At 38.4% G+C, this 19,257-nt stretch overlaps 1 protein-coding gene across 6 annotated transcripts in view; it reads left to right on the top strand.

Moving 5' to 3' along the window:
* Window positions 1–19,257, top strand: part of MTA3 (metastasis associated 1 family member 3) — a 214,257-nt gene that overhangs the window by 59,876 nt on the left and 135,124 nt on the right. For all 6 annotated transcript variants that reach the window (XM_045079170.1, XM_045079166.1, XM_045079167.1 and 3 more), the window contains exon 3: window positions 31–124. In XM_045079170.1, the coding sequence (XP_044935105.1) occupies window positions 103–124 (22 nt within the window). In that variant the 5' untranslated portion in view covers window positions 31–102. The remainder of the gene's footprint in view (window positions 1–30; window positions 125–19,257) is intronic.

Here is a 19,257-nt window from a genome sequence, read left to right as displayed (position 1 = left end):
CACATAACTTTTATTTTTCTTATTTCTTAGACTGCAACTGGCAACGTGGAAGCAAAAGTAGTGTGCTTTTATAGACGACGAGATATTTCGAACACGCTTATAATGCTTGCAGACAAGCATGCTAGTAAGTTAATTGTCTTTTTAATTTTTTTTGGAAAATTAAAAAATGTTTTAAGGTTTTTGTTTTCTATGATAGGAAAAAAATACTTCTTGTATCACATGTAGCCTTTTGCTTTCCCATTTGTCTTCCTCTTAGTTTAGATGGGAGTAATTTTTTGGGTGGTGCTCAGTTTTTAGTATGTATTTTCTTAGGTTGCATCACATGTATATTAGTCAATACATTGAAATAGAACTCTTTGCAAGTAGGCTTCCGCAGACAATCAGGGTAGTGTTTTGCCATCTGCAGTTTTCAGTGGTGGTTTTGAAAAGATTTAAATATGAGGACATTTGTACTTTATTGGTATTTTGGAGGACATTTTTCCCCTTCTAAAGCAACTGGTTAATAGTTACATTTTAAAAAGTTCTAATTATTTATTTTATGTATATAGAATTAGGTATGTATGAGAAAAAGGTTTGCCAGAAAAAGAAGTGCAAAGTGATATTTAGATATGGTGAATTCCTATAGATAGCAACTCTGAGCCCTTGTTTGTCCATTAACCTTTATGTTTTCCCCCAATTCAATAGCTTTGACATATTTTAGCTCCTTTTGTCATTTTTTAATTTTAAAATTTGTTTTTCATTTTACTTATCTCTTAAAAGATTTTATTTTTAAGAAATCTCTGCACCCGGGGCACCTGGGTGGTTCAGTGGGTTAAGCCTCTGCTCATGTCATGATCTCAGGGTCCTGGGATCAAGCCCTATGTTGGGCTCTCTGCTCGGTGGGAAGCCTGCTCCCCCCCACCCCCGCCTGCTTCTCTGCCTACTTGTGATCTCTGTCTGTCAAATAAATAAATAAAATCTTAAAAAGAAAAAACTCTCTGTACCCAACATGGGGCTTGAACTCACAATCCCGAGATCAAGAGTCACAAACTCTGCTGACTGAGCCAGCAGGTGCTCTACCCCTTTGAGTTTTAAAATGACAAACTGAATCATAAAGAAAAAAAAAAAGTGATTTAAATTTTAAGAAAGAAGAAATATGTGGAATATGAGTACTTTATTTTGAAGCCATTTTCATGCTACAAAATATATGAGACTAGGACCATATGTATGTGTCTTTTTCAGTTTGACACTGATTTGTAATGCTCTGGTCTTGTAGATCCTGAAGCTTTTGAAGGTTTTGGTAAGGGAGACTATCATGTGCACAGGTTTGTTCTGTGTCTGTTTGATAATCACTTCTCCACTGGATCACTGGTTTGATCAGGCAGATTGGTTGTTTCATATGTTAAATTCCTACTATATTTCCTGCTGTAGTTCATAGTGTTTTCTTTTTTTTAAAGATTTTATTTTTTTATTTATTTGAGAGAGAGAGAAAGTGTGGGGGCGGGGCAGAGGGAGGGAGAGAGAATTCCAAGCTGACTCCGAGCTGAGTGTGGAGCTCAGTTCCAGAACCCTAAGACCATGACCTCAGCTGAAATCAGGAGTCAGACACTTAACCACTAAGCCACACAGGCGCCCATGTAGTTCCTAGTGTTTCAAAATTTCTTTCTATTTTTTTCTTTAGAATGATATGAGTTCCATAATATTTATAATTTATATATTGAAAGATTTAGGGCATTTATATCTGTCTATCCTGTGTGAGACCAAAATATTCCTTTTTCAAATGATATACTAATCAGTTATTTTGGCTATAGCTAAAGTTTATGAATTCAGTGTGTTGTAATAGTGGCTTTGCAAAATTATTTGGATTTTATTTACCATTTACAACATAAGCTTAAGAAAAATAAAATGTCTCATTAATACTCATATACTTCTGGATTTAATTTAGCTTTTAATGTAGCTTCTAAAGTTGCTGCAGCAAAGGTAGGGTAGTATAAAGATTGTTAGGGAGTCTGCTGACTGTTCATGGAAGCTTGTAGATGTAGAAAACCAGAATTGTTTAGGCTCTTGGTATTGACTCTTAGAAACTAAATTTAAGAGATTTAAGAGTCAATCAAATAGTATAATGGCAAGCATGTAGTTTAGAGAAAGTCCTGGGTTCAGATTCTGCTTTGCTAGTTTGCTGCTTTGTCTTGGGAAAATTCTTAATTTCTTATTTCCATTCTCCTCATGTGTAAAATGAGATTGAAAAAGAATCACCTCATTTGTGTTATATATATATTTTACCAAAATTAGAAAAAATTGTGCCAGCATTGATGTGAGGATTAAATGATCTAAGGACATAAATAGGTGCTTACTAAACATCAGTTGGTTTTCCACCTTCTCAGCAATTTGTAGATCTCTTCTTTGGGTGGATTACCTCTGTCTGCATTTGTCAGTTTCTTCCATCATTTACTGAGTTTACTCTCAAAGGTGGTGTCGGAAGTATCTTACTGTATTTCTGTTTGGTATTGACCAGAATTTCAGGTGGGGAGAATAAAACCGCCTGGATAGTTCTTACTATATAAGAAGGTTTTAAAGGAGGATTATTGGAGAGAGAGTCGTACATTGGAAAGATTTCAAAGCTGAACTCCTGGGTGTGGTTGCCACTTAATTTTCCTGAGCCTCAGTTTCTCTGTTTAAAAACCTTTCCATTGTGGACTTCTTTAAACCTTTTTATTACAGAAAATTCCAAACATTCAGAAGTACAGAGAATAGTACAATCCCCCTGATGTTTCCATTACTTTTCTTTAATAGTTATCAACAAATGACCAATTAACTCATCTGTACCCCTTGACACCCCCTATTTTGAAGCTCATCAGCGCTGTCTTAACCATTTCATCTGTTAATATTGTAGTATGTATTTCTAAAAGATATGGCGTCATTCAGAGTGCCAAGAATATACAGGAAACTCCCGCATACTCTATCCAGATTCAGCAATTAACATTTGTCCTATTGACTTTATCATTCTTTTTATATGTATAAATTGAGTTGTTTGAGAGTGAGTTGGAGACTTCAGTTAGCTTTTCCAAATGCAAGGAAATTGTTTTACGTAATCACAGTAGAGTAAACAAGTCAGGAAACGTAATATTCACACAAAACCATTTTTCAGGGGCACCTCAGTGGCTCAGTCCTTAAGTGTCTGCCTTCAGCTCCAGTCATGATCCCAGGGTTCTGGGATCGAGCCCTGCATCTGGGCTCCCTGCTTGACAGGAAGCCTGCTTATTTCTCTCCCGCTTCTCCTGCTTGTGTTCCCTCTCTCACTGTGTCTCTCTCTCTGTCAAATAAATAAATAAATAAAATATTTTAAAACAAGAAACAGGAATGTCTGGGTGGCTGAGAGGGTTAAAGCCTCTGCCTTCTGCTCAGGTCATGATCTCGGGATCCTGGGATCGAGCCCCACATAGGGCTGTCTGCTCAGTGGGGCTTCCCCCTCTCTCTCTCTGCCTGCCTCTCTGCCTACTTGTGATCTCTGTCTGTCAAATAAATAAATAAAATCTTAAAAAAATAAACCCTCCATTATTCATAGTCCTTAATCAGATTTCATGTACCAGTGGTGCTCTTTATAGCTATGTATATTTTTTCTTAGTTTACAGTAAAATCCAGACTCATTGTACTTTATTGTCACTTCTTGTTATGGAACCAGTTTGTGTCTTTGTGTTTTCTGACCTTAATAGATTTTTTTTTTTTTTTAAAGATTTTATTTATTTATTTGACAGAGAGAAATCACAAGTAGACAGAGAGGCAGGCGGAGAGAGAGGGAGGGAAGCAGGCTCCCTGCTGAGCAGAGAGCCCGATGCGGGACTCGATCCCAGCACTCTGAGATCATGACCTGAGCCGAAGGCAGCGGCTTAACCCACTGAGCTACCCAGGCGCCCTGACCTTAATAGTTTTGAAGAAAACAGCCAGTTATTTTGTGTAGAATAATGCTCAATTTGTGTTCATCTCATGTTTCCTCATGATTAGATTCAGGTTATGTTATGTTCTTTCTTGCAGGCTATTTTTTTTTTTTTTTTTTTAGGGATGCCACGAAGGTCATGTTGTGTCCCTCTCAGTGTATTGTATTAAGAAGCACATAATTGGTTTGTCTTAATACTGGTTATGTTAGGTTTGATGACTTGGTCAAGGTGGTGTCCCTTTGTATTTAGTAAGTTTTTTTGGGGGGGATACTTGGCAACTATGTGGTCAATCTTTTATTTACTCAGTTTTCTTTGATTATTTAGGATTCTGTAAACAGTATTATCAAGTATCTACTTAGTTTTCATGTTTTTTCTTTTATAATTTTTTCTTTTTTATAGTTGTTTAAATCAAGATCCAAATAAGATTAATAGGTTATGATTGATTGATAATACTCTTCAGTGTTTTTTTCCTTGTCCGTTCATTTTTTTAATTGATACATCATTCACATAGCAGGAAATTCATTCTTTTGAAGTGCACAATTGTGTGGTTTTTAGTATACCTACAAACCTCTGTAAGTATTACCACTATCTAATTTCAAAATGTTTTCTCCACTGCAAAAGGAAACCAGTTACTTCTCATTTCCCCTTCCTCTCAGCCTCTGGAAGCCACCAGTACACTTTCTGTCCCTATAGATTGTCTCTTCTGGACATTTCATATCAAGGAATCATATAATATGTGCATGTGGGTTTTTGTTGTTGTTGTTTTTTTAAGTAAGTTCTGTGCCCTTCCTGGGGCTTGAACTCAGGAGATCCAGAGTCGCATGCTCTGCCAGTGGAACCAGCCAGGTACCCCTAATAAAAATAATTTGTGTCTGTATTTTAAAAATTTAGCATAATGTTTTCAAGTTTTTTCCATGTTATTGCCTGAATTCCTTCATTAGTTTTTACAGCTGAATGATATTCCATTGGATGGATAAACATTTTGTTTATTCTTCAATAGATGGACAATTTAGGTTGTTTCACTTTCTAGTTATCTTGAATAACAGACTATTGTGAACATTCATGTACAGATTTTTGTGTGGATATTGATTCATATTCCTTGTCTCTGTCCCTCAATATTTGAAGATAACTGGTTATTCATTCTGTAGTTTCCTTTGGTCTGGAGTTGTTCTTTCATCTCTGTTGTATTCTTTACCATGTTTTTTTCTGTAGATGGATAGTTAGGTTCAGATTCTAGATGGTCTAAAGTCATAGGGTTTTTTGGGGGGAGAGGTGAGATAGTGGGTTCAAGATTACTTCTTGAGGTAGTGCTGTGTACTTCTTTTATGAGATCCATAATGTATTGTTGCCTGTTTCTATCTTTTTTCCCTTAACATTGTACTTCAAAATAATTTTTAGATTTACAGAAAAATTGCTAACAACATTACCGAGAAATCTCATATGCTCTTCATCCAAAATATTCACATTTTACTCTGTTTGCTCCATTATATTTACTCTATTTGCTCTAGTAAGTATTTATTCTGTTTTGAGCCATTTCAAAGTAAGTTCAAGACTTATTTCCCATAATTCCTGATATATACACAGATACTTCCGTGTATATCTTTTTTTTTAAAAAAGGAGAGTTTCTTATCTAACCAAGGATGATGGTATACCAATCTAGATTTATTCAGATTTTGCAAAATTTCCTACTAATGTCTTTAATAGCAAAGAGTAAAAACAGAATTTTCATCTTAAAGATTTTATTTTTTAGTAATCTCTGCACCCAATGTGGGGATTGAACTTAGAACCCTGAGATCAAGAGTCACATGCTCTACTGACTCAGTCAGCCAGGTGCTCATAAAAACATAATTTTAAAATTATCTTTTTGTAATGTTATCATTGTTGATTGATGATTGCCTTGATTATTTTGTTAAACTTGTGAAAATTGTGCTTTTAATTCTATCATCCTCTCATTTACTGGGTAGACTATTTCTGTGAAGTGAATATTCCTTACATCTATCAGGTTGATCTTCAGGTTAATGTATCAGGTTAATCTTCAGGTTCAGGCAGGTTAAATTTAAAGGGTTGGATGTGCTTTTTCCTTTTTTTTTAGTTATTACTAGTTTTAAAAATAACGAGATGGTTCCTGGCATGCTCCAGAGGTCACCAGTTTCATCATGAGCTCAAGGATTTGGACATACATCAATTATTATCCTTTTAAAAAAGATTTTATTTATTTATTAGTGAGAGAGAGAGAGAGAGAGAGAGAGAAAGTGCATGTGTGAGAGAAAGAGAAAGTGCATGTGTGAGAGAGACCACAGGCAGGGTGAGAGGCAGAAGGAGAGGGAGAAGCAGATTCCCCACTGATCAGGGAGCCCCTCCCCAGGATCATGACCTGAGCTGAAGGTGGATGCTTAACAGACTGAGCCACCTAGGCGCCCTTCAGTTATTATCTTTACTGATCCTCAAAGGTAGTACTCCTTTGGCCAGAGGGCCCATTTAGGTTGGTTCTTGAGTCATTTTGAAATGATCTTAGTAGTCTTTATTATCTTTTTTTTTTTTTTAAGATTTTACATATTTATTTGACAGAGACAGAGATCACAAGTAAAGAGGCAGGCAGAGAGAGAGAGGGAGAAGCAGGCTCCCTGCTGAGCAGAGACCCCGATGTGGGACTCGATCCCAGGACCCTGAGATCATGACCTGAGCTGAAGGCATAACCCACTGAACCACCCAGGTGCCCCTAGTCTTTATTATCTTACTTGCTTTTCTGATATGACAAGATGTTCCAGGTTCATCTTTTACACTTCTTGCCTCACACTTCATCTCTGTGGAGTCCTGGCTTCTTTTACTGGGAAATGGTCTTGGAGACCACAGTCTGACCACAGGGGGAGAGACTTTATTTTGAGATGAGGAGTGCAATGCCTAGATTGCTATGTACTTTTAACAGATTGGATATTTCATGGTGTTATTATGTATATATACATATATGTGTATATATAAAAAATATTATATTATTAATCATATTATATTATTATATATTATATATATGTATATATTTGAGAGAGAGAGTGAGCAAGCAGAGTGGGGGTGGGCTGGGTGTAGGAGGGGTAGAGGGAGAAAGTAGACTCCCCGAAGAGCAGGACCCTGGGCTCATGACCTGAGCAGAAGGCGGATACTTAACTGAATGAGCCACCCAGGCACCTCTTCTGTTGTCTTTTCTAAGAATTAAAAGAAATCTGACTTTAAGGTAATTTCATGAAAAGCCAGAGTATATACTTTGTTTTTAAAAGCAATGTCGAGGGGCACCTGGGTGGTTCAGTGGGTTAAAGCCTCTGCCTTCTGCTCCAGTCATGATCCCAGGGTTCTGGGATCAAGTCCCGAATTGGACTCTATGCTCAGCGGGGAGCCTGCTTCCTTCTCTCTCTGCCTGCCTCTCTGCCTACTTGTGATCTGTCTCTCTGTCAAATAAATAAATAAAATCTTTAAAAAAAAGCCATATCAATTCTCTTAATCTATTAGAAATGGAATATTGGGGATGCCTGGGTGGCTCAGTCGTTAGGCGTCTGCCTTCGGCTCAGGTCGTGATCCCAGGGTCCTGGAATCAAATGGGCATGGTTCTCAGGAGTGATAGGGTTTTCAGAAGTAAATTTCATCAGTACTCTTTATGGTCTTCTTCTCATGTTTTCTGACATGTTGTATACTTTTATATTGTGATTCCTAAAATGTAAAGCTTTATTTTTTATTTATTTATTTTAAAAAAGTTTTTTGCAGAAGATTTATTGATTTATTTGAGAGAGAGAGAGCATACACAGAGGGGGAGAGTGTGAGGGAGAACCAGACAGACTCCCTGCTGAGCAGGAAGCCCGATGCAGGTCTTGATCCCAGGTCCCTGGGATTGTGACCTGAGCCGAAGGCAGACACTAACTGACTGAGCCACTCAGGTGCTCCAAGATCTTGTTTTTGAGGGGCACTTGGGTGGCTCAGTCAGTTAAGTATCCAACTCTTGATTTCAGCTCAGGTCATGATCTCAGGGTCATGTGATCAAAAGCCTATGTGGGGCTCCATACTGAGTGTGGAGACTGTTTAAGATTCTGTCCCCCTCCCCCTTCCCCACTAGCACCGTCTCTCAAAAAAAAAAAAAAAAAAGTATTTTTCAGTAGTCTTTATACCCGGTGTGGGGCTCAAGCTTACAACCCTGAGATCAAGAGTTGCATCGTTTCTGGACTGAGCCAACTAGATGCCCTCCCTTCTTTTTTTTCTCTTTTAAGATTATATATATATATATATATATATATATATATATATATATATACATTTTTTTTTTTAAGATTTTATTTATTTATCAGAGAGAGAGAAGGGGAGAGAGTGAGCACAGGCAGACAGAATGGCAGGCAGAGGCAGAGGGAGAAGCAGGCTCCCCGCTGAGCAAGGAGCCGGACGTGGGACTCGATCCCAGGACGCTGGGATCATGACCTGAGCTGAAGGCAGCTGCTTAACTAACTGAGCCACCCAGGCGTCCCTAAGATTTTATATTTTTAAGTAAAAATTGTAAAGCTTTAGAAAATTAAATTTTGAGTCACCTGCTGCTGTATTTAACCTGTCAGGCAAAAAGTAAAGTGTTTACTATACTTAACAGCTCTCTTCTTTCATTAGAATTTTCTTCCTAACTTCGCACCTGTTGTGTCACTTACTGGGGGATGAAGTTGAGATGTAGGGAAAATGAGATGAATGAGGATAGTCATTTTCTGATGAATGTTCATTCTTTTTGCCTGTGTGTTTCCACTACAACACGCACACACTTGGGGCTTTGTGAAGAAGAAAAGGAAGGAAGAGGGCACCTAGGTGGCTCAGTTTTTAGGCGTCGGCTCAGGTCATGATTCCAGGGTCTCAAGATCGAGCCTTGCATTGGGTTCCCTGCTTTTCCCTCTCCTGCTCCCGCTGCTTGTATTCCCTCTCTTGCTGTATCTCTGTCAAATAAATAATATCTTTAAAAAGAATAAGGAAAAAGAAAAAGAAAGGGAAGGAAAATGGGGAGATTTATTTATTCCTTCTAAGAATTATAAAACCAGAATTAGCTCTTGGAGAGAACTGAGAGACTGATCCTGCCTACCTTAAGTCCTATTCATATTGTTTACCAAGTTATTGATGGTTCTGGCATTTTTGTATTATTATTTTGACTAGAATCAGAAAGTAGTGTTGACATTCTTAATTAACTAATTATTTTTTTAGTAATGTCTACACCCAGTGTGGACCTTGGACTCCCCACCCTGACACCAAGAGTCGCATGCTCTTCCGGCAGAGCCAGCCAGGCGTCCTTGATCTTAAAATTTTATTTTATTTTATTTATTTATTTTTTTTTTTTAGTTTTTTTTTTTTTTTAGTTCTTTTTAATTTTTTATTTTTTATAAACATATATTTTTATCCCCAGGGGTACAGGTCTGTGAATCACCAGGTTTACACACTTCACAGCACTCACCAAAGCACATACCCTCCCCAATGACCATAATCCCACCCCCTTCTCCCAAACCCCCTGCCCCCGGCAACCCTCAGTTTGTTTTGTGAGATTAAGAGTCACTTATGGTTTGTCTTGATCTTAAAATTTTAAATAAGACAGTTGAGGATGTGGTAAAAGGTGAAGTGACCTCTATACCCAGTTTTTATCACATCCTGGTCTGAGTCATTGTGTTCTTATAAAATGTCTTGGTGTCAAAGGGCATTATTGGGAACTTTATTTTTTTAAGTTCAGGTAGTATATTTATAATTATTAAAAAGATATAGGATGTTTATTGTATTTTATAGGATTTTTGGACTTAAATGGGATTTTATAAAATAATCGGTACCTTTATTTATTTATATATTTTTTCTTTTATTTAAAAGATTTTATTTATATGAGGGAGATAGAGAACATGGGGTGGGGAGGGGCAGAGGAGAAGGAGGAGGGACAGAAGCAGGCTCCCTGCTTGATCCCAGGACCCTGAGATTATGACCTGAGCTGAAGGCAGAGACTTAAGCAATTGATCCACCCAGGTGCTCCTTTCATTTATTTATTTTTAAAGATTTATTTATTTAATTTGGAGAGAGAGTATGGCAGGGATGGGCAGAAGGACAGGGAGAGAGCATCTGGAGCAGATTCCCCTCTAAGCATGGAGCCCAAATTGGGGCTCGATCCCACGGCTCAAAGATCACAACCTAAGCTGAAATGACTTGTTGGATAATCAACTGACTGAGCCACCCAGGTGCCCCTTAGCACCTCTTTTTATAAGATTTGTAACCAGTAATCACAATTGTTACTTTAAAGTACGGAAATTGATTTTTTTTTTTTTTTTTTTAAATACATCTGCTCTGCCCTCTCCAGCTTGCTTTCCTGGACTTAGCACACAGTTTGCATATTCTGAGTGCTCACGGTTAGGTTCCTTAATGTTGGGGGCCCGGTCTTGATTATCTTCCGAGTCTTCATGTGTCTTGTCCATTATATTTGCGTATACAAATATTTGTAGCTTTAATTTAGCAGGGGAACAAATCTGAAGAACAGCCAGGCTACCAGTTACTTTGTTTCAGGATCTTGGTTGGCTGAAAACAAGCCCTGGTGGTTTTAAAATATGGCCCCCAAATTCTTTGACATTCCTTCCATTGCTAGATGGGGTCCATGTTTTGGGGACCAGTACAGTATAGTGGAAATAATGCAGTGTGACTCCCAAGACTAGGTCATGAAAGGCCATGCAGCTACTGCCTGCCTCTCTGGGAATGTTTGCTCTCAGGATGTTCCTGCTGGGAACTCAGCCACTCTGCTACGAGAAGGCCAAGCCCCATGGAGAGGGCCTGGATAGGTGCCCTGGTTCACAGCCCTAGCTGAGGGCCTAGGTGCTGAAGGAACCACCAGCTGGTCCAGTCTTAGCCATTTGAGTTCATTGTGAAACAAAGGCAAGATTGCTGTGCTGTGTCTGAATTCTTTACTCACTGAACCTGTGAAGAAAATATAATGGTTGTTGTTTGTGCCATTAAGTTTTGGAGTGATTCCTAACTCAGCAGTAGTTAACTGGAACAGGATCATAATAGATTTTCTGTTTTTGTGTAATTTTAATGACATTTTAAGATCAATATTAAAGCTCATCACTGCCTACTGAAAGTATTTAATGAAATCTTTGTTTTCTTTAAATAGACTTCATTTTCTTTTTTTTTAAAGCTTTTTTTTTTTTCCAAGATTTTATTTATTTATTTGGTCGAGAGCGTGAGAAAGAGAGAATACTAGAGAAGGGAGGGTCAAAGGGAGAAGCAGACTCCTCACCAAGCAGGGAGCCTGACGTGGGGTTCGATCCCAGGATTCTGTGATCACAGCCTGAGCTGAAGGCAGACGGTTAACCGACTGAGCCAGCCAGGCGCTCCTGAACCTTATTTTCTTTTGACAGATTGACTAAATGATCTTGCAGTGATGCCTTATGCTGAAAATTTTCCTCATACTTAATTTTTGGCTACAGTAAGAACAAGTCAGGAAAAATGCCACTTTATTATTCTGAAGTGAAATTGATCGATAGTGTAACTTATGTAAAAAATAAAACGCAAGGGGCGCCTGGGTGGCTCAGTGGGTTAAGGCCTCTGCTTTCGGCTCGGGTCATGATCCCAGGGATCATGGGATCAAGCCCCACATCGGGCTCTCTGCACAGCAGGGAGCCTGCTTCCCCCTCTCTCTCTGTCTGCCTCTCTGCCTGCTTGTGATCTCTGTCAAAAAAATAAATAAAATCTTAAAAAAAATAAATAAATAAAACTCAAGCTCAATATTATGTTCTAATTGAAATAGAAAACAATTTATAATACAATGTATAATATAATATCATATGTACTGTATTTCAATATGTGTAAATATTGGGGCAGGACTATAGTGGAAGACATAATGAAGTTGTGAAATGTCTGTGTGGGGCTGTTGGTTAAGTGTCTGCCTGTGTCTGAGGTCATGATCTCAGGGTCCTTGGATGGAGCTCCACATCGGTTCCCTTCTCAGCGGGGAGACTTTTTCTCCCTCTGCCTCTCCCCCCTTCATGCTTGCTCACTCTCTTTCAAATAAATGAATAAATAAAACCTTAAAAAAAAATGTCTGTGTGTACACATGGAATTGCTGGCAGTGTAGCAGTTACAGATTTGACTGAAATGTTGCATTAGGAACGCTAATATTTGTTGAGACTTTTCAGAATGGTGCTCTTGGTAAGTTCTGAACAAAACAAAATAGTCTTTTCTCTTTTTATGTGACAGTTGCATTCCTGGAAAAAGTCAGTTGTATTAAAACCATATCCAAAGTATTTCTGTTCTCCTACATAAAATGGAACTAACTGTAGTTTCCAGTAACAGAGTCATGTTTTTCACCTATATAAATGTTCAGAGGGACATTGAAAATCACGAGAATCAAATTTCTCTTGTACTGGACTGTGTTTTGCTATATATTGTATATCTATATGTTGTCTAACATTCTTTTTTTTTAAATTAGTTTCAGATGTACAACATTGTAATTTGACTATTCTTTTAATTTTTTAAAAATATTTTATTTAGGGGTGTCTGGGTGGCTCAGTGGGTTAAGCCTCTGCCTTCGGCTCAGGTCATGATCCTAGGATCCTGGGATCTAGCCCCGCCTGGGCTCTCTGCTCGGAGGGAAGCCTCTTTTCTCCTTTCTCTATGCCTGTTTCTCTGCCTACTTGTGATCTCTGTCTGTCAAATAAATAAAATCTTTAAAAAATATATTTTATTTATTTGAGAGAGAGAGCTGAGCACAATCAGGGGGAGCAGCAGAGGGAGAGGGAGAAACAGACTCCCTGCTGAGCAGGGAGCCCAGTGTGGGGCTTGATCCCAGAACTCCAGGATCATGAACCGAGCTGAAGGTAGACACCTAAGGACTGAGTCATCCAGGCACCCCAGTGATTCAACTATTTTATACATTATGTAATATTATCATGATAAGTGTAGTTACCATCTCTCACCGTACAATGTTACTTCAGTATTATTGACTATGCTGTATTTTTCAGCCCTGTGACTTATTTATGTTATAACTGAAAGTTTATACCTCTTAATCCCCTTCACCTGTTTTGCTCCTCATCCCATACTGGCAACCACCAGTTCTCTGTATTTATGAGTTTGATTTTTGTTTATTCACTCATTTTGTTTTTAGATTCAACATATTAGTGAAATGGTAGGGTATTTGTCTTTTTTTTTTTTAAAGATTTTATTTATTTATTTGTCAGAGAGAGAGCGAGCAAGAGCGAGCACAGGCAGACAGAGTGGAAGGCAGAGTCAGAGGGAGAAGCAGGCTCCCTGCGGAGCAAGGAGCCCGATGTGGGACTTGATCCCAGGACACTGGGATCATGACCTGAGCCGAAGGCAGCTGCTTAACCAACTGAGCCACCCAGGCGTCCTGGGTATTTGTCTTTTCATTCGCCATTTCACTTAGCAAAATGCCCTCTAGTCCACGCATGTCACAAATGGCAAGATTTTATTCTTTATTATGGCTGTGTAATATTTCTGTGTGTATGTGTGTGTGTGTGTGTGCGCACGTGTGTGCACACGCTGCATCTTTATCCTTTCATCGATCAGTGGACACTTAGGCTGTTTCTATAATTTGGCTATTGTACATAATGCTGCAGTAAACATGGGAGTGCATGTATCTCTTTAATTTAATGTTTTTCTTTTTTGGGGGTAGTGAATGACCAGTAGGGGAATTATTGGATCATACATATTTCTATTTTTAATTTTTTGAGACACCTCCATACTGTTTTCCACAGTGGCTGCACCAATTTACATTCCCATAGTGGATCCCTTTCTCATCCTTTTTTCCACATCCTTGCCAGCACTTGTTATTTCTTGTCTTTTTTTTTTTTTTTTTAAGATTTTATTTATTTATTTAACACAGAGAGAGATAGTAAGAAAGGAAACACAAGCATCTGTTTAGTTGGAGAGCGAGAGGGAGAAGCAGTCTTTGCGCTGAGCAGGGAACCCGAAGCGGGGCTCAATCCCAGGACCCTGGGATCATGACTCGAGCCAGAGGCAGACACTTAATGACTGAGCCACCCAGGCTCACCATTTCTTGTTTTTTTTCATACTAGCCATTCTGACAGGTGTGAGGTGATACCTCATTGTAGTTTTGATTTGTCTTCCCCTGATGATGACTAATGTTGAGGATGTTTTCATGCTTCTGTTAGCCATCTCTATGTCTGGAAAAATGTTTATTCAAGTCCTCTGCCCATTTTTAAATGGATTATTTGGGTTTTTTTTGGTGTTGAGTTTGGTGTTTAACATTCTTTTATATATGAAATACTAGTACTATTTCCATTGTGGTACCTCCTCCCTTCACCCTCATAGACCCACCATTTCCAAAGGACTTCTTAGGTTGTAGGTTAGTATACATTGAAAACCACTGTACTAAACTCAGTATCTCAGAACAACAGAAACTGTGTCTTTCTTGTTGACTTAATATATGTGCTAATGTTCACCATAATGCTGGGAACGTGGAGGTTACTGATATGTACAAATAAAAAAAAATTCTTGGAGCCTTGCTGGCTTAGTGGGTAGTAGAGCATGTGATTCTTGATCTCAAAGTTGTGAGTTCAGGCCTCAAATTGGGCATAGAGCTTATTAAAAAAAATTTTTTTTAAAGATTTTATTTATTTGAGAGAAAAAGCAAGCATGAGTAGGGAGGGAGAGGGTGAGGGAGAAGGATAAACAGACTCTCCCACTCAGCCAGGAACCTGATGTGGGGCTTTGATGGCTTGATCCCAGACTGAGCTAAAGGCAAACGCTTAACTAACTTGAGTCACCCAGGTGCCCTAAAAAAAAAAAAAATTCTTAATATTTCTCTAATTCCCCAAAATTAGAGGTTAAAGTTTCAAGTAATAAAAAAGTTAAAAATATTTATATTCAGTTAAGATTGATACTGTCTTGACCTGGAATTTAAAGGAGGAATTTTTGAATACCTAGTAAAATTAAAACTCAGTATTTCCTTTACTGGGTACTAATCATAGACAAGTACTCAAGGAAATGGGCCTTTCTTTCTTTCTTTCTTTTTATTGATTTATTTTTAAGATTTTATTTATTTATTTGCTGAGCAGAGAGCCCGATGCAGGACTTGATCCCAGGACCCTGAGATCATGACCTGAGTTGAAGGCAGCTGCTTAACCCGCTGAGCTGCCCAGGCGCCCCTATTTATTTATTTATAAAAGAATTTTTATTTACTTATTTGACAGAGAAAGATAGCACGGCAAGTGGAGTAGCAGGGAGAGGGGGAGGGTGAAGCAGGCTCCCCACTGAGCAAGGATCCAGATGTGGGCCTTAATGCCAGAACCTTGAGATCATGACCTGAGCCAGAGGCAGGTGCTTAATCAGCTGAGCCACCCAGGCGCCCTGGAAGCGTGACTTTGTAATAGCAAAAGTAGGAGGCAGCTAAGTGTCCAGCAATAGAATACTGAACTAAACAAACCTTGTTTAGTGCACATATTCTGGAATGCCTTTCAGCCATTTAAGTGAAAATAGACTTACATAGGGCGCCTGGGTGGCTCAGTGGGTTAAGCCACTGCCTTCCGCTCAGGTCATGATCTCAGGGTCCTCGGATCAAGTCCCACGTCGGGCTCTCTGCTCAGCAGGGGCCTGCTTTCCTTCCTTTCTCTCTGCCTGCCTCTCTGCCTACTTGTGATCTCTGTCTGTCAAATAAATAAATAAAATCTTTAAAAAAAAAATAGACTTACATATATCAACATAAACAGATGACATAATATGGTTGGATTAAATAATGAGATAAATATCTAAGTTATAGCCCCAGTTTTGGTTTGTTTGTTTTTTTGTTTGTTTGATTTAAGGTTTTATGTATTTATTTGAAGGAAGGAGCACAAGCCGGGTTCAGAGGGAGAGGCATACTCCATGCTGAGTGGGAAGCCCGACATAGGGCTCCATCCCAGGACCCTGAGATCATGACCCAAGCTGGAGTTAGATGCTTAACCAGCTGAGCCACCTAGGTGCCCAGTTTTGAAACATTTTTTTTTTAAAGGATTTTTTTTTTTAAAGATTTTATTTATTTATTTGACAGAGAGAAATCACAAGTAGGCAGAGAGGCAGGCAGAGAGAGAGAGAGAGGAGGAAGCGGGCTTCCTGCTGAGCAGAGAGCCCGATGCGGGACTGGATCCCAGGACCCTGAGATCATGACCTGAGCCGAAGGCAGCGGCTTAACCACTGAGCCACTCAGGCGCCCCCCAGTTTTGAAACATTTATGAGAAGTAAACATTTAGGAACATTTATCTGTGAATTTTTGTGTACATATATATGTATGCTATATATATAATGATTCTACAAAATAAATACAGTTATAAATAAATGAACAATCAGAGTAAGGAATTATTTTGGGAAATTAAAAATGCTTGTTGAAATAAAAGAATGAAGAGAAGGACTGAATGATAAAGATACTGATGAATTTAAGTAGTAAAAATAAATGAAAGGAAAAAAATAAATGAAGGGGAAAATTATTAAAAAGAAGAACATTGGGGGATTTTTTTAAAAATTTAAAAAGAACTAAAGAGATTAAACTTAAAAATTAAATTAAAAAAATGAAAAAGAAAAAAGAAAAAAATAAAAAATAAAAACATTTCCCCAGAATTAAAGGACAAGAATCTTTAGATTGAATGAAAGTAAGACAAAAATCTTCACACCAGAGAAAAACTGAGGATTCCGTCAAGTTTTTAGAAAGTTACCAATAAAAGAATGAGGATCATATTTCTTAGATAGTAGAAGAGCAAATTATTTTGCGTTGATAATTCAGTAACAATATGAGCAATCAAAAGGTATTTTCAGGGACGCCTGGGTGGCTCAGTTGGTTAAGCAGCTGCCTTCGGCTCAGGTCATGATCCCGGTGTTCTGGGATCGAGTCCCACATCGGGCTCCTTGCTCCGCAGGGAGCCTGCTTCTCCCTCTGACTCTGCCTTCCACTCTGTCTGCCTGTGCTCGCTCTCGCTCGCTCTCTCTCTGACAAATAAATAAATAAAAATCTTAAAAAAAAAAAAGTATTTTCAACATACAAAGGTGTGATACAAGTAATTTAGGAATGAAAGTTCATATTATCAGGGGCACCTGGGTGGCTCAGTGAAGTGTCTGACTCTTGGTTTTGGCTCAGGTCATGATGTTATAGATCATGGGATCGAGCCCCGCTTAGGGCTCTGTGCTCAGCAGGTCATCTGCTTGAAGAAGTTCATATTATCAGAGCGTTAGAAATAGGGCAGGAAAGAGGAAAGTATAAGTTTCTTAAAAGTCATATTTGAGGGAAGGGGAAGAGTATAGGTATTGTTCAGTTTGATGGTTCACCGTATTAACTCTATCTCAGTTTAAGGGTAACCAATGGAAGGATACAGATAAATGACTTGATTTTACTTCACTTGTGTTACTGGATTAATAGATAAATTAAAAGTGTTCCAAATAGACCCCACTCAAGAGGGAAGAAGAACAATAAGGTAAATATAAGATGTCCAGAATGAGGCCACACATATCAAATGATAAGAAATGAGTGGGATACATTCTCCTTTTAAAAGACAGACTGTTATTCATAACATCCATCTATAAATAAGGCACAAAGAAAACCTTTAACAAGTACCAAAAGCAGGAATGCACAGCTGTCATTGTGGACATTCTGCCTATAAGGCAACAGAATAACTAATTGACAATAAAAGGGTAACAAGCTATGTTAGTATTCAGTTTAGAAATTTAGAAAATGCTTATAAGCAACTATTGTGCTAAAAGAGAAATAAAGTCTTCAGTTGCGGGGTGCCTGGGTGGCTCAGTTGGTTAAGTGTCTGACTCTTGATTTTGGCTCACGATCTCAGGGTCTGCAATGAGTGGGAGTGTCTGCTTGAGATTATCTCTCTCCCTCTGCCCCCGACCCCCACCGCTGCTTGCATACTCGTTCATACGCTCTCTAAAATAAATAAATCTTAAAATATAATCTTCAATTGCAAATGATACAAAAAATGAGTGATAGTGAAAATACATCTGAAAAACGTGTAGGAGGAGGCCATAATGACACCCAAAAGAAAATTTAAGGACTGGGCACCTGGGTGGCTGAGTCAATAAGCATGTGCCTTCAGCTCAGGTCTTGATCCCAGGGTCCTGGGATCGAGCCCCACATTGGGCTCCCTGCTTGGCGGGAAGCCTGCTCCCCCCCCCAACCCCTCCCGGTTGCGTTCCCTCTCTTGTTGTGTCTCTCTCTGTCAAATAAATAAATAAAATCTTTATAAAAAGGATATTTATTTCTTTTACATTTAATCATATTTTAAATCCTGGGTGTTTATCTTCTCCTTCCTTCCTTTCTTTGTGTTGGTTTTATCAGATTTTCTATTTTTCATCCTATTTCTAGTGTTACAATAATTACCGTCATATTTTTTATTTTAGTTAATTGTTAAAAATTTTTTGTTTTTGAGAGGTAATTATTTGAATATGGGTGAACATTTAAAAGGTACAACAGTATGCTCAGCCTCCCACATCAGGTCTGTAAAAATCCCCTTCTCCTCCACAGATCGCCATTGTTACTTGTTTCTGGTGTCTTTTCTAGAGAAAATCAATGTATGTAGATCAAATCATATATACGTGTATCCCTGTTCCCCAGCTCTTTTTTTTTTTTTTTAACAAAAATGATGGCATAGTATAGTGGTTTTTATATTTTTGCTCTCTAAATCCCCTTAAAAATTTAAAAAACATTTACTCTCATATACATTTAAAGTTGACATCTAACCATGATACACTGTTGTTAGGAATATAAATTGGTGTAGCCACGGTGGAAAACATTATGGACGTTCCTCAAAAATTAAAAATAGAAATACCATTTTATCCAACATTTCTGCTTCTGCCTCTTTACCCAAAGAAAACAAAAACACTAATTGAAAAAGATATATGCACCCCTGTGTTTCTTGCCACATTATTTACAATAGCCAAGATATGAAAGCAACCCAATATCCATCAATAAATGAATGGATAAGGATACGTATACACAGGCACTGGAATGTTACGCAGCCATTAAAAAAGGATGAGTGCATGCCATTTGTGATGACGTGGGTGGAGCTAGAGAAGTTAAATGTCAGAAGAAGACAAATACCATATGATTTCCCTCATGTGGAATCTAAAGAACAAATGAATAAACAGAAGCAGGATCGAACTGTAAATACAGAGAACAAACTGATAGGTGCTAGGACGGGGTTGAGTGGAGGGATGGGTAGAATGGGTGAAGGGGAGTGGGAGATTCCAGCTATGGAATGAATATGTCATGGGAATACAAGACAGCATAAGGAATATAGTCCATGATACTGTAATAGATTGTATGGGGATGGATGATACCTACCCTGTATTGAGCACAACATAA

Source organism: Mustela putorius, unplaced genomic scaffold (genome assembly GCF_011764305.1).
Source record: "Mustela putorius furo isolate JIRA1106 unplaced genomic scaffold, ASM1176430v1.1 tig00000281_pilon_pilon_pilon, whole genome shotgun sequence".
Lineage (NCBI taxonomy): Eukaryota > Metazoa > Chordata > Mammalia > Carnivora > Mustelidae > Mustela > Mustela putorius.
The sequence above is the reverse complement of the archived record's forward strand: the minus strand, read 5'-3'. Positions and strand labels throughout refer to the sequence as shown.